Source organism: Prosopis cineraria, unplaced genomic scaffold (genome assembly GCF_029017545.1).
Source record: "Prosopis cineraria cultivar Desert tree isolate PC_DT_omini unplaced genomic scaffold, ASM2901754v1 PC1, whole genome shotgun sequence".
Classification (NCBI taxonomy): domain Eukaryota; kingdom Viridiplantae; phylum Streptophyta; class Magnoliopsida; order Fabales; family Fabaceae; genus Prosopis; species Prosopis cineraria.
The window spans coordinates 12,622,770-12,643,860 of record NW_026555332.1 but is presented as its reverse complement, the minus strand read 5'-3'; the positions used below and the strand labels follow the sequence as shown (position 1 = coordinate 12,643,860).

The window sequence follows — 21,091 nt, the reverse complement described above, 5'->3', positions numbered from 1 at the left end:
AAATAATAATTTTATGGCTGGGCTTGATATATTCGAGTTCATTCTAATAAATTCGGCCCTTCAGCCCACCCGCTTTTCTAACTCAAACTTGATTCGAATAAGAAAAAAGTTATATTTTCCCTTTTAAAAAAACAAAATGGTTGACCAAGAAAAAGGATTTGCTTGGCGACAAGGATTAAAAATAAAAATAATAAAAAAAAAGAACGTTGCGCGTACGCTCACGCGCGATCTCCTTGCGGGTGCACGTGAAGAGGCATCGCGGTTGCCGGAGATCAAGAAACTGATTCAAAGGACATTGAAGACGTTGACAACTTAACATACTTCAGATGTTTAAGCTTGCAATTCATTATCGTCGACGATTATGAAGCTGTTCTTCTCTCTTCTCCTTCTTTTGTCTACAATTATATCTCTTTCTCGTCATTGTATTGCCAGGGGAGGCTTATGGGGCTCTGTTCCTTCAGGTCTTTTTCTTCTTAGTTCCTTAGAATACTATATCTCAATATCTTCCATATGCTTCTTCCTGGTTTCCGGGAAGATTTTGAATTGAGAAAGAATTGTGAACTTGGAGCCCTGAATTTGTTGTTAAAAAGCACTGAACCGGGAAAACTTGATTCCTTGCTCAATGAAATCTGATACGATGAGTCAGTTCCACGAGGAAGTAAAGTTATATGTAGAAAATTGGCGGATTTCTTTATTTTTTCAAAACTTGTTGTGTTTCTAACTGTTAGTTTATCTTAATTTTGTAAGGCTTAAACACTAGTGGTGGTGCAAGTCATGCAAGGCACTTGTTTGAGGACCATCAAACTCAGAGTCAGACAAGGTATTGGCTGTGGAACTTTATCTAAGTAACTGTGACGCAGTTGTTGTTTTCCCGTTTTGTGCATTAACTTCAAATCTGTTCCCCTTTTTGCCGAAGTACTTTTGACTTGTCTGGCGGGTACATGACCAATTCCGACCTTGAAATGGCAATTAAGGATTTTGGACGAAGGTGCAGCAACATTTCTAGAATATACAGGTGATTCCTCAGACATGTGCTTGATTGATTATCCATCTCCAGATTACTCTTCTGCGAATGGCTTCCACAAGACATTTTAATAACAGCTTTCATGACTAACTGGACCTCAATATTTTATTTTAAAATTTTTTTGGCGATGGATAAACTGATTTGTGGTTTGTTTCTCTCTTCGAGGGATTTTTTATCAGTATTGGGAAGAGTGTGAATGGAGTTCCACTGGTAATTTTTTTTTCCTTTTCCTTCTTTCCTTCTTTTCTTTTTTCCCTTCTTCATGCAGTTTGTTCATGACTTAAATGTCTTTTAAGATGTGAGGGAAGCTTAAAAATCTTAGTAGTAAGTGATTGTTATGACATTCGTTGCATGAAGTGGGTGATAGAGATTTCTGACAAGCCTGGCGAAGAAGAGGCTGAACCTGCATTTAAGGTGAGTGATTGCACTACATTAGTGAAGCAGCCATTTCATTGTTTTTTGTATAGTTGAATTGATGGGGCACAATGGCGTCATATAACCATGTAGCTGACCCCACTTAGTGGGATAAGGCTTGTTGTTGTTGTTGAAATCAATATATATTGACATATTGTTCAAGAAAATCCAACAAGTAGCCGTGGGAAATTACTATAGTTGGGACATTACACATTGATGACAGGAAGACAGAGAATCTTGGAACAACTTTTCTAATCATTTTGTCTCATCAATCCTTATATAATCTATACAAGTGAGCAGAAAATAAAATGATTACATGTAATATATCCCATATGTAAATTACTGCAAGCATTTTTGTAAGTCTCCTATGTGTTATGGTTCCCTTTTCACGTTACTCGGAATTCAAAATTGTTACATTCTGAAGAAAATTTTAACATCTAATTGGAAGACCTTAGCAATACTCATCCATGAGTTTTCTGAACCTGGCAAGATTCATGGATAAAGGGTTTAAATTGTTCAAGTGAAAAAAACTCACGCAATTGCTTAGAACATTGATAATGCTTAATTTGTGTGGTAGCTGTGTGAATACTGCAGTTGTAATGAGCATGTTAGGCCATGCAAACCATTTGCATCCCTCAAATTGACCTAGGAGGCAAGGTGGAATTTTCTCAATCAAGAATGAATAGCTTTTGAAAATATTTCCTATTTTCTCATTTCCACCTAGTGGGATAAAGGCTTGTTGTTGTTGTTGTTGTAAGAATGAATAGCTTTTGAAAATATTTCCTATTTAAATAAGCGGCCTTATGTTGTAAGTAAGAATTGACAGGACTTGCTGTATGTATCAGTTGTTCCCATGACATTTGCTATTCAGAGAGCTGGTAGTTTGTCAAATAATCTCCGATTCCAAATGAACCTGCAAAATCTATAGTATAAATCAACTAATCATTTCTTTTTGAAGATGTAACCCTTATAAGATCCATCATAATTTTGAAGTAGACTTTTTCGTAGTTTAACATATATGGAATATTTACCTAAATTTATTCATACATGATGGAATCTAATTTGTATTAGTGAGGGAGTACAAGACAAGGAGCTGTTCTTTGAATTTTAACTGTTTTAGATGCTAGTTCTGGGTGGTTTTTCATTATTTAGGACTCTGACAATCTGTCGTGGTCTTTTGATAGAACATAGCAATCATGAAATAGTTATGAATGCTTGATGGGTACCCAAATAGAATGTGGAATGGAAAATTTCCATGAAAGCTAGTTACTGGGGTGGGAGAATTAACCCATTTAAAACCTGATGGAGCATCCCATACTATTCTAGTCAATTGTGCGATTTGGGCATCATATACTGCTTTAGTATTCCATCAATTGGATCTCTTTAGAGAGTTGATGTCTAGACAGTTACACTCTGCAACACTTCGCTTAGTGATGCTTTACTTAACTTCTTCACGGGTTAAAACCTTTCACTAGCTAGAACACCTTGGAGGCTGGCTTTTCCAAAACCATCAACCACTTAGCTTTGATACCAATTTATATGCACCCTAGTGGAATGTAGAACCCTCCCTATAGAGCATGGGATGCGCTGCTTGATGTTGGATTTAGGTATCCCTTATGACCTTACTCTATCAAAGTCACATGTGTAATGAGACGCTAGCATGCAAAGGTTGTTTTAGAAATGACTATTGAAGTGCGCATATCCAATTTTCAAGTTGCAATAGGCTATTCATCTATGCTAGTATTGCCATTGGTGTTTATCCTATATTTCACCACAGCAGCCTGTCACCTTATTTTTGATTTTGGTAGCTTTTGCACTTTTTCATAATAGAAATATTGTATTTGGAAAAAATGAAATATTTTATCTCCTTTTACCCATCAAAGAAAAATGTGATTTATTTATCTTCAGTTGCTGTTTCAGTGATATGTTCTACTCGTATGGGCAGGGCAATACAAATAGGAAATTAAGTAGCGTAGATGACTTTACACATCCAAGGGTGACACAACTCTAGCTTCCATTTTTGAAGTCTAAATGCGTCTGTTTGATGAAATGTTTATATATGTTTATTTAGTTTTATGTAATTTGCTGGGGAATTTCATGTTTGTGATTGATTTACTAATGGTGCAGTATATTGGAAATGTACATGGAGATGAGCCTGTGGGTCGTGAGCTTCTTATGTTTCTGGCAAATTGGTTATGTGATAACTATCTAAAAGATCCTCTGGTATTTAACTTATGCTTTCTTTATTTTTTTAAATAAAATGTTTGACCGTGATGTTCTTTTCCATCTCATTTGTTCTAGTATGTCAACTGTGCACCAAATCTCTCATTTGTTTCAGCAAGTTGGCTAAGATACTTATGACAATATATGGTGTATGTGGTGTGGTAACCAGCAACAATTTCCATCTGCATTGAGAGATAGATTGGAAGTCATGTAATATGACCTTTGCTGTTTTTATTAGCAATAGCTTTGCTAAAATACTTTGAAAGACTTTCATTCGATTGATAGTCACTGTTTTGGGAAGAGAAAGAAACATAGGCTTTACTATGCTCCATTATGGGGTATCAATATCATCCACTTGGTTAGGGCATTATGCTTGTGCTTTTAACTTATTTTTCCTACCTTTATTTTCTATGGGAAAGGTTTGTTATTTTGGCATCTTTGTGGACTTCACCAAATTTTCTGTTAGAGGGGGTTCTTTATATATGTATGATTTTCTGTCTTCTTTAAATGTTTGACACTGTAATGTCTCAGGCAACATTGATTGTGGAGAACATTCACCTTCACATACTTCCATCTTTGAATCCTGATGGCTTTAGTTTGAGAAGACGTAATAATGCGAATGATATTGATCTCAACAGGGATTTTCCTGACCAGGTAAATTTTATTTTGCTGTTAATACCTTTTTTCCCTTTTAAATAATTGTCTTGAGTTCTTTATTAGTGTTGATAATAATTATCAATTAGTATGAGTTCAGGTTTTTATTTTAAAATCATTGTCATCCTTTACATCATTCAATTCTATTTCAACCAATATTTGTTCATATTTAAATTGTGAGTAGTCATCCAAACTTAAAGATTAAGAGATTGGTTGATGAGAAAATTATATGAGAAAGGAGATTGGAAGAAAATCCTATGGCATTGAAGTAGTTGACATATATTTTATTTTTAAAAATTGGTAATCAATACACCTTTCAATAACTAAGAATTTTGGATAACTTAAACTTAGTTCATCCAAGTTGAACATGATGTATTAACATCATGGTAATGACTAAACCTGGTGGAAGTTTCACTAAATAAAATAGGTTCTTGGAAGGGAAAGGGTGTTGGGGGAGGGACAAGGTAGCTCAGTTGTTTTATAAATAATGTAAGTAGTTAACGAATGTCCTATGTGAGCATGATGTATTAAACATCTATTCATCATAAAAGGTTAAAAATCACATTGATAATGCCAATAAAACGCATAACATAAATTGCTTTAATAATGGCTTCCTAAATATAGTACTAAAACAGACAATCTTTTTATGTTTTTTTAAATATCATGTGGTTGATAGAATTTATGGTTAATTTGATGACCAGATTATTTGCTGGTTTTTATATTGTTTTCTGGTCAACTTCCTTCCTTCCTTTGTGTGCGCCTTTTTTTTTTTTTTTTTAAGTTTCAGTTTTGTCTTGTAATTCTAGTATCTGTTGCTGGTTAATGTTCCATGATTTTTAGGCATTTAGTGGGCAAATTCCTTGTAAGAACCCTGATGAATTTTTGAGGGTTAAAGGGTTGAAGTGATATGCTGGTTTTGTTTTGCTTGCAATTACTATATCCTGCATGAAACCATTTGTTTATTAATTGGAATGTCTTTTCGGCATGAAACAACAGTTCTTTCCTATCAATGAAAATGAAGATGCACGCCAACCTGAAACAAGAGCCATTATGAATTGGTTGAGAGAGATAAAATTCACAGCATCTGCCACTCTGCATGGGGTAGTATATTTTCAGTATGCAAATATTGTTTCTCTTCCATTTCTGATCATATTTGTGTTCTATTTCCATGAATTTTGTGCTTAACACGCTGGGCTAGTCTTTTTTCATCTATAATATGAAATACTGGCTTTCTTAAACTTCAGGAAGCTTTCATTCTATCTACCTTCTCCTTTAGAAGATACTTAATGCACAAATTGAATTATATGGGCTTGATTAAATTTTTTTGTTGCCTTGATTAATGATTATGACTTACTGCCAATTTTATCTTAAGGAACTAATGGTTTTTTTTTTTTTTTGTTTGTTTTTTGTTTTGGTTTTAAACACAGGGTGCACTGGTTGCAAACTACCCTTGGGATGGTACCCAAGATAAAAGGTGGTAAATCATGTTTTTTCAAAAAATTTTTTAACATATTTTATGATGCACTTATTCTGTTTGCTTTGAATTTTATGCACAAGTGTGTGCGTGCACATACACACACTTGTGCACACATGCACACTGCACTTCTTGGGGTGGGGGGGGGGGGAAGCATATGTATGAGTGCGTGCAGATGTGAACGGGCATGTGTGAATTTGAGATCAAAAGAAATAGTAGTAATATAATATTACCATACTATAATCAATAGATTGTGATTTTAAAGATTTGCTGTTGAATGAAAATGTGTGATGCGCTTAGCTTGACTTGTGGTCTGTTTAGTGCACAAAATAACTTTTCATGTTGGTTTAACTGCAAACCAGCATGAGTTAGTCAAGGATTGTTGGGCCATTTAAAAAATGGGCTTTCCTGGCCAGTCAAGGTCCAGGCAGGCCCTTTGACAGTGGTATGTATTTGTTTTGAAGACTCCTTAAAAGAAAACATTGGGGTAACAGCAAGAGAGGCTGTAAAAATAGTGGGGTCAGAGTTGTCAAACCGCAAAGAGGGGCCTTAAAAGCAATCATATCATGTAACAGGTCCAAAAGGAATATGTGTATTATTATATATTAAAATTTAAATTCATAACAAGCAACACTATTCACAAACCATGAAAATTTGATTCACTTCTTGTATTCCATGCGATGCATGTGAAAAACATGTCTAGTTGAGAAAATATCAAAGACAAGAGCAATTTGCTCCAGCCCATAATCTAGAGAATAACATAGGCAGCTCACTGTTAGAAATCCTTCCCCTTCTTAGTCCTACTGAAGTCCGTGATTTTTGTCAAAAGAAACTGAGTTGAGGGTACACAACCAACCAAGATTATATAAAATACCAATAGCCTGCTCAAAATCCAAGATTATATAAAATACCAATAGCCTGCTCAAAATTGGAAGTGGCTGTAGGACCATTCAAAAAACAAAAAGGGACTCTTTGCAGTATATGTTCAGGCAGCGAGGTTTGATGAGGCTCCTTTTAGTCTCCCTGTCTCATATCAAGTTTTACATTTGATACACATACAGGACAAATTATTATGGATGTCCAGATGATGATACATTTCGATTCATGGCAAGTATATATAGTCATTCTCACCATAACATGTCTGCAAGCACAGAATTTCTAGGGGGGATCACAAATGGGGCAGCTTGGTATGGACTCTGAAATAATGCTTTAAAGTTCATTATTGATTCATTTCATTGCTTTCCTACTTCATCAATTATTACCGAAGACACTAACTGCAGGTACCCCATATACGGAGGCATGCAAGACTGGAACTATATCCATGCTGGCTGTTTTGAATTGACCCTTGAAGTTAGTGACAACAAATGGCCTAAGGCAGCTGAGGTTAGTTCAGACTTTTTAGCACTCTTAAAATTTAAAAGCATAGGCTAATAGCTTCATAGTGTATAATGCCCTTCTCTTCTGGTGGCACCCTTGTATTTTCTGGGTACTTTGTTTTCAATTGAGCTGCTATGGGATTGGATGTTTTTGAAGAATTTCAATATGAAATTTCTTATTTTAAAAAAAGAAGCTTCAATATATAGAGGAAGTAGGCTAGTAGCCACAGAAAATCAGCCAATAAATCATCTGCATCTAAGAAGCACTGATACGAGGCTAGCCCAAAAAGGAAGTACTGATATGAGTACATGTATCATATAGGACACAATATGATACGTGTGACATGACAACAATTTTTAAATTTTTAGGATGCAAGTATGGGATTTCTATATGTATATACATATTCAACAATTGGCGCAAAAAATGAACATCATGAAAGAAAATTGAGTTTTAAGCAAGTATTTCAAACATAAAATAGATGTTAAGTTATCAATTAGCACAAAAATAGATGTTAATAACACATAAAAAAAAAGCGTAACAAATTAAAACTGTAATTTCCAATTCAAGCTAAATGTTAATCATCACTTTATTTCATATTATTTCATTTTCATGTTTCTTCTTGGCCAGAAGTAAGGTGACTTTCGATACTTGGTCAAAAAAGTAAAATCTACATGTTGGTGATTTCCCCCCATGTTCTGTTTCTTAGCATGAATTGTGATCTTGTGTTTTTTAATTTTCAGCTTCCTGTTCTTTGGAATTACAACAAAATGAGCATGCTTAATCTTGTTGCAAGCCTTGTGAAGGTTAGCTGTTTCTGTTGATATCTTTTTACACCAAAAATAGAAATTATGCTAGTTCTATGTCATTTTCATATGAAGCTTCAAAAGGCCCTTCAATAGTTTCTGGAAATTGAATTTTGATCTTGTATTAATGATCACTGTAATCAAATTTATTAAAGAGGAACTCACCTTCGCGCTTAGGGAGGATCCAGAATGATACCATGTAAATGTGCAAACCAGGAACAGAAAATTGCAATCTGAAACTGAAAACATCTAAAACTCAGAACCATCACTGAGCGAAAGAGGACTTGGCCCATGGAACGAAGCGATAATTGTAAGATGATTCTCCTCAAAGGAACTACAAATCTCCTTTTATAGTTAGAAATATGGCTATTTGAGCTATCCACTTCAAACACAAGGGCAAATGCAGCGAAGCCAATTACTCTTAGCTTAGTGCATATTCTGAGAAACTTTCCCAGAAAAAGATTCAATTCATTTATCAAAAACAGAGTACAACAGGCTTTTAGGGTACTGATAGTCACAGGTTGACTATTCTCCCTTAAATCATGCAACTAATCAAGTGAAATAATTCATAATTTTAATTATAATTAAAAAAATCTAATCTCTTTATTTGAGTAAATCAAAATTGAAAAGACTCAAAAAAAAAAAAAAACAAAAGAAGGACAATATAGCATGGGCCTAGGGCTCAGAGCATTCCAACATATTCCATATGATAATAAAAACAAGTCTTATCGTACTAAGTAAGGTTGGGTATATGGATATCATGACAGTATTATACTTTATTTGCAATCAACATTTTAGAAATGCCATTCACCAATAAATATTCCATTCCAATAAATTCTATGCCAACAAAAAATCCTGAAGATCAATTCAATTTAGCCTCACACATTCCATTGCGAGTTGGAAAGCCAATTATTCTTAGCCTTGAAGATATTCCGTATAGTAGAAAATCTAAAATAAGCATGCATGAGAAAAAATATCGTCGTGATATCCAAAACAAGCAATGTCTGATGAAGATTGAAATGGGAAATATCAATTTTTGTGAATTCATAGACATGTGGCAATAAAGTAACTATTGGTGTATTATTTTTAGGGGAAATGACAGTTAGGCCCAAAAGTTTAATTTAATTATAGTTGGGTCTCAAAATTTTATTGGAAGATTAGTTGCAAATATGGGAGTCTCAATTACAAATCACTAGGAGTGAGTTGTAAGACTTAAATGTATATGCAACTGAGACTTCTCTAATTTCAGCTATTTGAATTTGCATGTGCAACCTATCTTTCAATAAAATTTTTTGGGACTTAATTGTAATGATCTTTTGGAGCCCAAATGTCATTGTCCCCTATTTTTGATTCCCTTTACATGAACAATATTACAATTGACTGATTGACCTCTTTTGATGAGATCAATGAGATCAACAACAACAACAACAAGCCTTATCCCATTAGGTGGGTGGGTTATATGGATTACATGGTGTCATTGTGCTTTTTCATCAATCAAGCTCTTAGGAATATTATTAATTAAGAGGTCTCATTCAAATTTTTTTATAAGTATTCTTTTTGGTCTTTCTCTACCCCTCTTTATAAGGCTTAAGATTATTCGTTTTACTTTTCTCACTATTGCCTCCCGTCTTCTCTGCATATGCTTAAACCATCTCAAACTATTTTCTATCATTTTCCTCTCAATAAATTCCACACCTACTTTTTCTCATATATGCTTATTTTGGATTTTATCTTTTTGTGCATGACCACACATTTCTCTTGACATTTTTATCTCAACTACTCCAACTTTATGCTCTTATTGTCCCTTTAAAGGCTGATATTCACTATTATATAATATAGCGGGTATAGCAGTTCAATACAACTTTCCTTTAAGTTTATTTGGTACCTTTAGATCACAAATCACTCCTTTAGTCTTTTTCCATTTAAACCACCCAGCTTGTATCTTACATGCAATATCCCCATCAGTTTCCCCATCATTTTGAATAATTGCTCCCAACTATTTAAACTTTTCTAATTGGGGTATGATCTGATATCTTAATCTCACTTCCAAACTATTACTAACTGCCCTCCTATCAAAGTGTAATGCAAATATTTCGTCTTCCTTCTACTTAGGTGGAAACCCCTTGATTCTAAAGTCTTCCTCCATAGCTTAAGTTTGTAGTTAATCTCTTCTCTTGACTTCTAAGAACTATATCATCTGCCAAAAAAAAAAAAAGTAATTAAGGTTTTCTTCTTGAATACATCTAGAACCTGGTCAAATAGATGGGGGCTCAAAGATAATCTTTGATGTAGTCCAATCCTGATAGAAAAGTCCTTTGTCTTAATGCTAAATGTTCTTATACGGGTGGCCCCTCATACATTTCTTGTATAGTTCTAATATAGGCTACCCAAACTTCTTTTTTTTTTTTTTTTTTGGTTTAAGGCTTTCCATAGTACTTCTACCTCTGCTTTTTCCAACTAAATAAAAACCATGTGTAAATTTCTACCTTTGCTTTGATAATTTTCTATTAATCTCCTTAGTAGATAAGTTGCTATTGTAGTCGCCCTTCCTGGCATGAACTCAAATTAATTCTCAAAAATACTAGTCTTCAACCTCAACCTTTGTTTGATCATTCTTTTTCATAGTTTCATTGTATAACTCATAAGCTTAATCTCTTTTTAGTTTGCACAACTCTAAATATTGCCTTTATTTTTGTCAATAGGAACTAAGGTGCTTTTCCTCCATTCATTAGGTATTTTCTTGGACCATGAGATTTTATTAGATAACTTAGTTTGCCATAGTACTCTCTTTCCACCTAAACATTTTCACACTTCAATAGGGTCTAGGGATGTAGTCAGGTCCAATGACTTTACCATTTGTCATATTCTTAAGAGCTTCCTTTACCTCTACAGTGCATATCTTTTGATAGAATGATAGATTTTGTTCTCTTTCACGGGTTACTAAATCCTCTAACTTATTAGATGAGCCCCTTCTATCATTGAAAAGCTTGTAAAAGTAGATCTTATATCTATTTTTAATATCACCATTTACAACCAAAACTTTTCCCTTTTTATCCTATATACACCTTATCTATTCCATATCTCTTGATTTTATTTCCCTATTCTTTACAATCTTTTAAATTTTTCATTCTCCATCCTTTGTGCCAAGACCCTTGTAAAACTTCTCAAATATTTTAGAATGTGCCTCACTTATAGCTTTTTTAATTTCCTTCTTAGTCAAATGATATCTTTCCCAGTTTTCAGCATTAGTGCACAAATGTATGGCTTTAAGACACTCTTTTATACGTTCTTATTTTGCCACCAAGAGTCCTTGTCTCTTAAACCAAAATCTTTTGATTCTCAACTTTTTTGGCAACCTTTCTTATTTTCTTAACCATATTCTCTCACAAGATGCTAGCACTTCTTTGAGACTCCTAAATTCCTTCATCTAATAGGTTCTTCTTGAAAAATTCCTGCTTCTCATCCTTTAATTGCCATAACTAGAGCCGGTAATTCGGGCGGGCTGGGCTTATTTGGGTCAGACTCAATTCGGCTTGGGCTTATTTGGATTGGGCTTAACGAATCCTACTCTTTCTAAAAAGCCCATTTAGCCAAGCCCGACTCTAATTCCTTTGGGTTTCGGACTTATTTGGGCCAGCCCAAATACCCGAAACTTTTTTTAAAAATATTTTTTATTTTTTAATCAATTTTAATTTTTAAATAATTTTATTAAGCATAAAATATTATTTTAACTTGAAAGGAATTAAAAAAATAATAACTTATTAACTTTGTAGTTAAGTACTTAAGTAGCTCTGTTATCGTTTTGTTGTATCACGTGCAATTTATTCATGAATGTTTCCTTTACTTGTAAATTAATGTCTTATTTATTTAAATATTGCCCTCATTATGGTTATATAAAAATAATTATATATTTTAATTGAATTATATTATTTTAATTTTGATCAAGTTAATTTCAATTTAACTACGGTTAGACCACTAATTTAAAATCATTGCCCTGATTAGTTCAAAGTTTTTAATAACTATTGGATAAACTGTACTTTTCATTTTTAAGAATATGAAAAAAAATAGTATATTATATAAAACAAAATCATTTAATTATGGGTAAAATAGTATTTTTTTGAATTTTTTTAACCTTTTATATTGTTTAAGTCCTATTTACAAAGAGTATTTACTTTAGTTTATTCTTAATTTTTAACTAAGTCTGGCGTGGATGATAATCAAATAATTATTTAAAAATATTATTTTATTTATTATGTTTGTTTAGTAGTAAAACCGGGAATTTGTACATTCCCAAATTTTATTTTTAAAATTATTTTTAATTTAAAATTAATTATCTTATTTTATAAAAAATATAAAATATAATTTTTTGGACAAGAAAATGGTTTACATGACTCAACTTTTTTTTTGAAAAAAATTGAGTCTTAGAATATAAAAATCAATATTAAAATATATTTTAATTATTATTTGATTAAAAATAATAAAAATAGGAAAATATAAATATTTTTATTTTTTTTAAAATAACTATAGTAATGCACTCAAATATATGGTATTTTAGAATAAAATGATATAAAACTTAAAAAATAATTAATATTTATTATATTATATATATTTTTTAAAACTTATTTTTTTCTATTCAGGTATTCGGGCCAAGCCTGAACCCGATCTGGCTTTGCCTGAATTTTCTTGGGCCTATTCGGCTGCCCGAATAGGCACGAACAATAAAAAATTATTTGGGGCTTGGGCTTAAATTTTTGAGGCGGGTTCGGGTTGGCCCATTAGGCTTGGCCCAAATTACTGCCTCTAGCCATAACCTAATCTTGGGGTTTAACACTTGTCAGCGCTTTTGATTTTTATTCTTAATATGCACATCAAGGACAAGAACCTTGTGTTGTTACGCCATCCCCAACAATCACCTTACAATTGTGGCAAAGTTTTTTATCCATGTTCCTTACCCAAAAAAAAAAAGTCAATTTGTGACCTAGAGGCTTCAGTTTTATAAGTGATAAGATGTTCCTCAGTCTTCTTGAAACAAGTGTTAGCAATCTTAAAATCATATGCTAGAGAGAAATCAAGACTAGATTGTCCATCATTATTTAGCTCCCCTAAACCAAAACCACCGTGTGCCCTTGCATAATTACCTATTTCTCAATTCAATAAAATTGAGGGATTATGTAATTAAGAGATAGGAAAGTTTAGAAGGGACCTTAGTTCACCAAACTACTGTCCAAGTAATTTCTCCTGAATGCATGCTAATTACTTAACAGACTTTAACCATGTCCTGCTTATGTCTGCTTCCAACTTTTCACTCTTTCACCTACAATTTGCGCAAACGTAGAAGAAATCCTGGGAAACAAGCTGGTTGCAAATAAGTCACAGTATACTTATGTTTGAAACTATATGTGGCAACAAATCGGGAATGGAGAAATTTTTTCAGTCTTTTTATTGTGCCATAGATCGTTAAGGATCCCTTTATCTAAAAGTTGAATTTATGAGGTGAAGGCAGTAAGTGGAATTTTATTTATATTTATGGTGCACCTCTTCATGTCAAAATCCCTTGGACTGGAAGCAGGAAAAGCTCTGGATTTTAGAAACTATGTTTAGAAAGGTGTAATACTAGGAATTGGATTTTAAATAACTTGTTGAAAGAGCCTCTAGTACTATTTTAAAGAATCGCAAACTCCAATAGTTTAAACTATTAGGTGAAGGCTGGCCTTATAATTTCTTGACCTGTTGATTGTTGGAGAATCTTATATTTGTGTATTTTATATGGTTTTGGTCTCATGTGATTCATTCGATTGGTTAATTATCTTCTGTTCTTTAGACAGGGGTGCATGGAAGAATTTTTTCTTCTGTTGATGGAAGGCCATTGCCTGGGTCTATAACTATCAAGAGAATCAATTACACAGTATGTTTGAACTTTTAGTTATTATTATTATTTTTTTTAACTCATGGATGAATGCTTTCCCTTTAAATTATGACAGTCAGCCTCGTGTTTGGAAGTGAATTTCTTGCACTTGTTTGTCTGATTATCTAGTGATTTCAGACATCCTCTACTTGGATAAACACTTGCAAGATACAGTCAGTGACAACCATTTTTACATGACTTCACGAACCTCGCTTGATTTCATTTTTAATCATAAAATACAACAAACCTACAGCAGATTATTGCTACTAATGACTTGGTTGTTCTGATCTTGGAATGTCTGTGTCCTTCTTTGTAAAAAATGGTAGACATTTTATGTCTTCGTATCTTAACTTTTCTTTACTAATGACATTCTTTTGTTAAACAATTTTTTTTTTTTTGGTGAAATGGGAACTAGTGTAATTTTTTATCTTGTTCCTGTCCGTGACTGCTTGCTTAGTCTGCAATTATTTATTGCTTAGCTTGATAGGAGTCATAACTTATATCAATTTAGATAAGAGATCTTGTTATCAAAGGAGACTTTACTGTATACTAAATGATGTTGGTGTATGTAGGTCAGAATTGAAAGGGGCACTTATGATGGTAGTGCATGAGTTTAGTTCCCAGAGTTACTATAACACAACGAACCATATATGCTGACTTGTGTTGACCTTGATAGTTTAGATTAATTGAATACATTCTTAGATGCAAAATCCTCTAGTATATTGACAAAGAAGAAAAGGGAAAAGAACAACGAAATATAAAACCTAAATAGACTGGTGAATGCAAGAAAGTGTTTCAAATTTTTTTTTTTAAATTGTTTTTTTACCTTCAATTTTTTATGGGCCATTATTACAAAGTTGTTTTTTCTAAGATAAAATGATAATTGTAATTAGAAAGAGAGGTAGGGGAGTTCAGTATGCAAAGGAAAATCAATCATTGCATAAGAATGAGAGCGTAGAGAAGTCAATCTAAAAAAGACATGGTGACACAGCAATCAACTAGCTAATCTTAGCACTCTCTGTTTATACGTCTGAGGCCATCTTAAACTAATTAACAAACTGTTGGCTGAGCAGCTGACAAGTCACTATCCTGTGAAAGATGAAGAGGTAGGGAATGTCCTTAAAACTTCTAGCTTTTCAGTCTTCAACTGTAGGCAAATAAATGCATACATCACTCTATGGGTTTACCCAGTTTACTTCTTCCAAAATAACTGAAATTGCATAAAACGAGTTCTGAAATTTCTGGACAGGTCTAATTTTTCCCATGATTGCCAGAGTCATGTAGCAGATGTCTTACAGATAGAAAGTGTAGGAATTCATGACTGCTGGTCTGAATCAAAATAGTATGTATGACAAGCATTAGGAGAGACAGCTTTGTATGGACTTCTAATTTTCGACAAATTACTGTGCTTGTCACCCTATTTAGCACTGCAGTCTAAATTTTCACTTTTGTGGAGACGTTGGATTTCCCAAGGTTGTAGAAAGAAATCCACATTTCAGGATTGAGTATGAAATTGAGAAATATAACTATCAAGAGCAGTGGCAGATCTATAGCAACACATTTGTTTTTTCTTTGTTTTTTTTTTTTTTTGGGGTTGGGGGGAGGGGTTCAATGAAAGTTACAAATATAAAGGAGCATTGGAAGTGTTGGGGCTGGAGGAGCACCCCTGCTTGCCCTCTTGTGGATCCATCAACGATGAAAAACCTTTTAGCATTCTTCAGTTTGCAATAGATATTGTTGGCTGAAAAGCAAAGGAAAAAAAAAACAGAGAGAGAGAGAGAGAGAAAGAAAAGTTTGCAACAGATGTTAGAGAGCAGTGAGACTTTCACCCAACATAGCCAGTCATATTTAGTTTTTATATCTGCTGATTAGCTAGATGAATGTGGAATTGAGAATAAAAGCCTCTAAAACCAGTAGTAATGATTGCTTTTTATGATCTTGTATTCTCTTTCCACGTCACACCCATAGTTTTGCTATATGTTAGAGTGATTATCAACAACAACAACAACAACAAGCCTTGTCCTATTTAATGAGGTTGGCTAAATAATTTCATAGGGCTAAATACCATTTGTTCAACGCTCATTACTAGCACTTCTAATGGCTTTCTATGCACACGTCCAAACCAGGGTTGCGCACCATAGCGTTGAACCCAGTACTCCTTGGTCATGACTGAGAAAAATCATTGTCATTTGTGGACAGGTTAGACTCAACAGGGTTGCAGGCTAACCTTCCAGACCAATACAACTAGCGTAGGCTGCATAGCTTGTGTGCCTCTTTTTTATTTTTTTTTATTTTCTTAAATATTAGTGTTAAACTTTGTGACTTAACCTCCTGTATTGATCCTCTTGCTCTCATCTTAGAGTCACGGTGGAGTCTCTCTCATCTCCTCCTTTGCATTTGTGAATTGAATGTTCATTCAACAGCTCTTCTCCTCCATCTCTGTGGTCAACCTTGTTGACCCATTGCTGCTTCCATGTTCTTTCTCCGCTTAGAGTCTTGCTCTCCCTCTGCTTACCCATTTTTCCACCTGTCTTTGGACCTTATGGCTTTCCTTGTCAGCGTGGTCTTAGATTTTGCATAGTGTGATTTTATTCATGTGCTTCTCCCTCCCTTCTCCATCGGTGTTCAGATGTGAGCTTCTTATCGTTCTTGGCATTCTTCTTTCTGGTTTCAATGCCCATTGTCATGTTTCTGCTCAGAGTGCTTCTGATGAATTTGCCACTGATAAATTTCCTTAATGAATCGATCATTTTTTTTGGCTGTTTACACACAGAGTGTTTGTTTTTATTCCTCAAAGAAACTTGAATTACTTGTTTAGAGGTGTGGGTTTGTGATGTTGTATGCTAGAATCATGTTCTTGACAGGAAGCCCTATGAGTTGGTTGTTTGTTTTGTCCCTCTTTGTTTTTCTTTTTGTCTTTCTAAATGATCTGAACCCGGTACAACCTGGGGTGACCATCCCATTTTGGTCTTGTGTAGGATTGTTCTCAGTTAGACTGGGCCTCAGGTCAAAAACTGAATCTGAGGCACCTCCAGCCCAGGCTTTGGGTTATTAGTTAGCCTATTTGGGCTCAGTCATTGTCCAGCCCTAGTCAAAACTGCCATAATTTTTTTTTGTTTTTCTTGATAGATGCCATGCCAACTTTTTCTCATAGACAATCAATATGAATCTTTTGTTTTTTGTTTTTCGGCATGGCTACATATCTATTTTAACATTCTCATCTTTACTACCTTATCGTGTTGTTTCAATGCTCAACATTCACTACTATGTAGTGTTGCTTCTTAACAGTAATCACCCTTTTGCATACTTTCATGGCATGGCTAATAAATTCTCTCTCTCTGTTGTTTGCATTGTTCTCGATATCCCCCTTATTCTTGTATGTAGGCAATACAATATTCCTCCTCCATTCTTTTGGCATTCTCTTGGACCTTAGAATCTCATTAAATAGCTTAGTGAGCCAAATAATTGACCTTCTCTCCTAAAAACTTCCAAACTTCAATTGGAGTACCATCAGGACCGATGATTTTGCCACGTTCAGTCTTCCAAGAACTTCTTTTACCTCCCCAACCCAAATCCTGTGATAAAAATCCAAATTGCGTTCACCTTCTTGGGTTGTTAATTCTTCCATATCACTAGTCATTATCAATCTATTGTCGTAATGCTTGTAAAATTAGTCCTCGCATTTGTATTTGATAACTTCATCTGTAAAAATAGCCCTCCCATCATTGAAATGCCTTGGGCTTGAATATTCGTTCGAAGTTTATGTTTCTTGTTTAAACTGTTGATTCAATGAATTATACTTTGCTGTAGTTCTCAACAAAGCTTGATTGCTTGTTTCACTCTTAGCATCTCTTTCTGACATGTTTTGGGTCTGCTGATTTGTGACCAACAGGTCAGAGCTGGAAAACATTTAGGCAACTACCATCGGTTACTTGTTCCTAGAGAAAGATATGAAGGTATTTTATTGAATTTTAGTATATTTTGGTTACAATAATGCTTGACATTTCCTAAGGATATTATTAAATAGGTAAATATATAATTATTTACATTTTTTAGATATGATGTATTTAGCGTGTTTGAAGCTGTGGAGGTGGGCTCATAAGTTGTTTGAACCATGAATTTCAGTCTATCGTGAAACTTAAATAAAAAAGACAATTGTCCTTTCTCTTGGCTGAATATTATATTGAATACAATATAATAAATTGATATTTTAGTATGTAGTCTTGAACTTATTCTCTTACAGCCAAATCAGCTGCAAATAAGAAGTAAATCTTCTGTACTCGAGAGGCTCCACTATATTTCAATTTTCAAAACTGAGTTATTTATGTCAATTCAAAATACATGATTAACAAGTAAGAAAATGATTACATTTCTGGATGGAGATTAGAAATAGTCAAATTGCAATTTTACAGTGTTTAAAAATATGGAAGTGCAATGGTTGAGAAAAGTAGAAGAATGCAATTGCATTTGTTGAAAAAGCTCTCCAAATGGTATACTTCATAAAATGATCCTGAGCGCCTACTTATGGTATAATTTACATTTGGTACCCTTATATTTGGGGGCACCGAAATAAGTACCCTTTTATTAGGGTCATGGAAAAAGTTGAAACTACTTTATTAGTCCAAGAGTTGTCTCAATATATGTCCTCTTGGGTACATAGAATGTGAATGTCAGTACTTTTTGCCATTTTTAGGGGGTTCTTTTTGCTTTGTTTGTGGGTTTATTTAATTACTAGTGTTTATGTTACATTTGTTGTCCTGTTAATTGAATTCTTTCTTTGCCATCCAAACTACAACCTATTATCTCCTTTAGTATCCTCCTAGTAAGAACGCAATAATTGAATATATGGAGAGGTTTAAGAAATTCAGTAGTTTTAAATGAACAAACAGATCAAATGATAAGAAAGTAGTAACCGTGTGCATGAGTCAATCCAGGCCATGCTATGGCCTGACCTGAAAATCATTTTGATTGCTTAGAGCACGAATATTTCCTAATGATTTGAATCTAATCATTCGAACACAATTCATGCTAACTGAGTATTCCCAAGCACCTCCATCTGATCGTTTTGATGCAAGTGACGATGTTAGGGTCAGTCTGAACTAGACTCATTTTGACCCAGGAGAGAATTGTGATGTGTTCGGATTGGGTGTCACAAGTTGAGCCTGGGCTGAATTTACCACAAGTTCTAAACCGGAGGTTATTTACTGGCACATCAAGGCAGAAGTCAATCATCCTGGAAAGTGGAAACACAAATTACTAGTAAAGATAAAGACAAACTTCAACAGCTTCCTCGGGTTTGGATTGGAAAACTAACATTCCGGCAGCTTTATTGGTGTTGGTTATGTAGGAGAGCCAGCACGCCAACTTTGCTGGTGTAACTTTGGGTATGGGGAATGGAAAATCTCAAAACAGGCGAACGTTGATAGAGAAGTTTCAAGCTTCGACAGGGACGTATCTAGTGGGTAAATGAGAGGGAGGGATGAGCAAAACAACAAGAGGGACAGGCAAACAACCATGGACACAGACGAAGAGGGTTCTCTGATGATACAAAGGAAAATCTTGAAGGAAGAGCGAGGAAAGGGGATTGTGCCCTTGGTCTAGTGAGCTATGGGTCAGTCGAAGCTGTGTCAGGTTAATTGACCTGTAACTTCGACTAACTCAAACCAATTACTAAATTTTCAACTGTCTCTTAATCTCCTTAATGTTCTGTTGGGCCTAACTTGGACCAATATATTGACAGGGTTTGGTTGGATTTTTCGAGTCTTCCATCTTGGTGCATGACCCTAGAAACGACTAGTTAATTAGTATTAGTGAAATGATCTTGTAGGAATAGAACTTGATGGAGGATCATAGATACATTGATTTCATATGAAATCGAGGGCTTTTGCGTTCAACTCAAAGGGAATATAAATTACACGAGGGCTCAATTTAAGTGTGTTATTCATGCATAAAATCTAGATTTCGTCAAATATTTGAGCAGCAATTTTCCATTCTATTCTAGTAAAGTTTTATTCAAGTTATTGCTTTCTAATCTCTTGATCTTAACTGCAGTTATAGCCACCATGCCTGGATACAAATCAAAGAATACCTCTATTTGGTTAGACAAAGGACCTATGACTGTGGATTTCATTCTTGATCCAGAAGTCTCAGTCAAAGGGGCTGTTCTACAAAACATCTACGATTGCAACTGCAGTACTAAATGCAAGCTTGGTTTTGTTGAGTTTCCTTGGGGTGCTCACTTGGAGGTCTGTTTTGTGTTGATTCTTATTTTAGGATTTATTTGTTTTTACCAAAGGAGAATTAGAGTTAACTCAGTGGGGCCCAAGCGAACTGCTGTTTGATTTGTGAGGCGCGTCATTCATTTGTAGCAATTTTGTTTTATACTAAGAGGGGAAGAAACGAAACTACTTTTTCATCTATAGCATCTGATGGGTAATGTTAGTTAAAACTACTGCATTCTTGAGTGTAATGATTCTTTTGTAATTGAATCCAAATAAGCAATTTGGCATTTCCGAGTTGTCCAAAAATATTGACCTTCCTTGTAGATTATTGGGAGATGAATCCTGAGATATAGGACCTTGAAAGAAATACTCTTCAATTTCTTTCTCTCTCCATTGGGATTAAGACTTCTGTAATAATGTCAAACGTTTTTGGAAAACGTGACACTAGAATAACATTGTATGGGAAATTTATTTTTTCCTCTCACTCTATTTTCTTTTTATCTTTTTCTGCTTTAGTTATATCAGGAGGATCTGAACTTCTAACTTCTTCTCACACTATATTCCATCCCACCTTTGATATCAGAGTTGCCTCAAATTTATGTAGCCATCTTTTTCTAAGTCAGCCTGTTTTACTAGCTCACAAAAGCAGGCTAGGCTGTTGTTTTTTAATAAAAAAATTGTGTCTAAAATCATGTGTATTTATTTCTCCCTCCATTGGTATGGAATTTGGATTTTTCATGTATATTTTGGTCAAGCTTCGTGACTAAGGTTGATGGATATTTTATGTAAATTTAGCTAGTATAAAGGGTTGCTCCCTGAATAATTTTAATATTAATTCAGAATAATGTTACCAACAAGGCAACAATAATACACTCCTATGTTTTTTTTATTGAAAACAAAAATAAAAACTAAAAGAAAAATTTTGCAGGCTGGCAAGAAGTTTAGGAGTAGGATAATTTGGTGATAATTTGAATCTTACTTTATATATATATATAT

At 34.2% G+C, this 21,091-nt stretch overlaps 1 protein-coding gene across 3 annotated transcripts; it reads left to right on the top strand.

The window, feature by feature from the left end:
• The first annotated feature begins 212 nt into the window (after positions 1-212).
• On the top strand, positions 213-20,579 carry LOC129311462 (carboxypeptidase SOL1). Of its 3 annotated transcripts, XM_054953792.1 has the most exons (15): positions 215-461; positions 748-820; positions 917-1,015; positions 1,204-1,234; positions 1,382-1,438; positions 3,566-3,661; positions 4,193-4,315; positions 5,312-5,416; positions 5,743-5,789; positions 6,851-6,976; positions 7,070-7,172; positions 7,907-7,969; positions 13,791-13,874; positions 17,767-17,830; positions 19,926-20,579. In XM_054953792.1, exons 1-15 carry the CDS (start codon positions 362-364, stop codon positions 20,213-20,215), a joined length of 1,461 nt encoding a protein of 486 aa, XP_054809767.1. In that variant the 5' UTR covers positions 215-361; the 3' UTR covers positions 20,216-20,579. The 3 variants fall into 3 exon arrangements, with proteins under 3 accessions (XP_054809771.1, XP_054809767.1, XP_054809779.1); XM_054953796.1 differs by lacking the exon at positions 5,312-5,416 and having other exon boundaries at positions 213-461; XM_054953804.1 differs by lacking the exons at positions 1,382-1,438; positions 3,566-3,661.
• Positions 20,580-21,091: the final 512 nt, after the last annotated feature.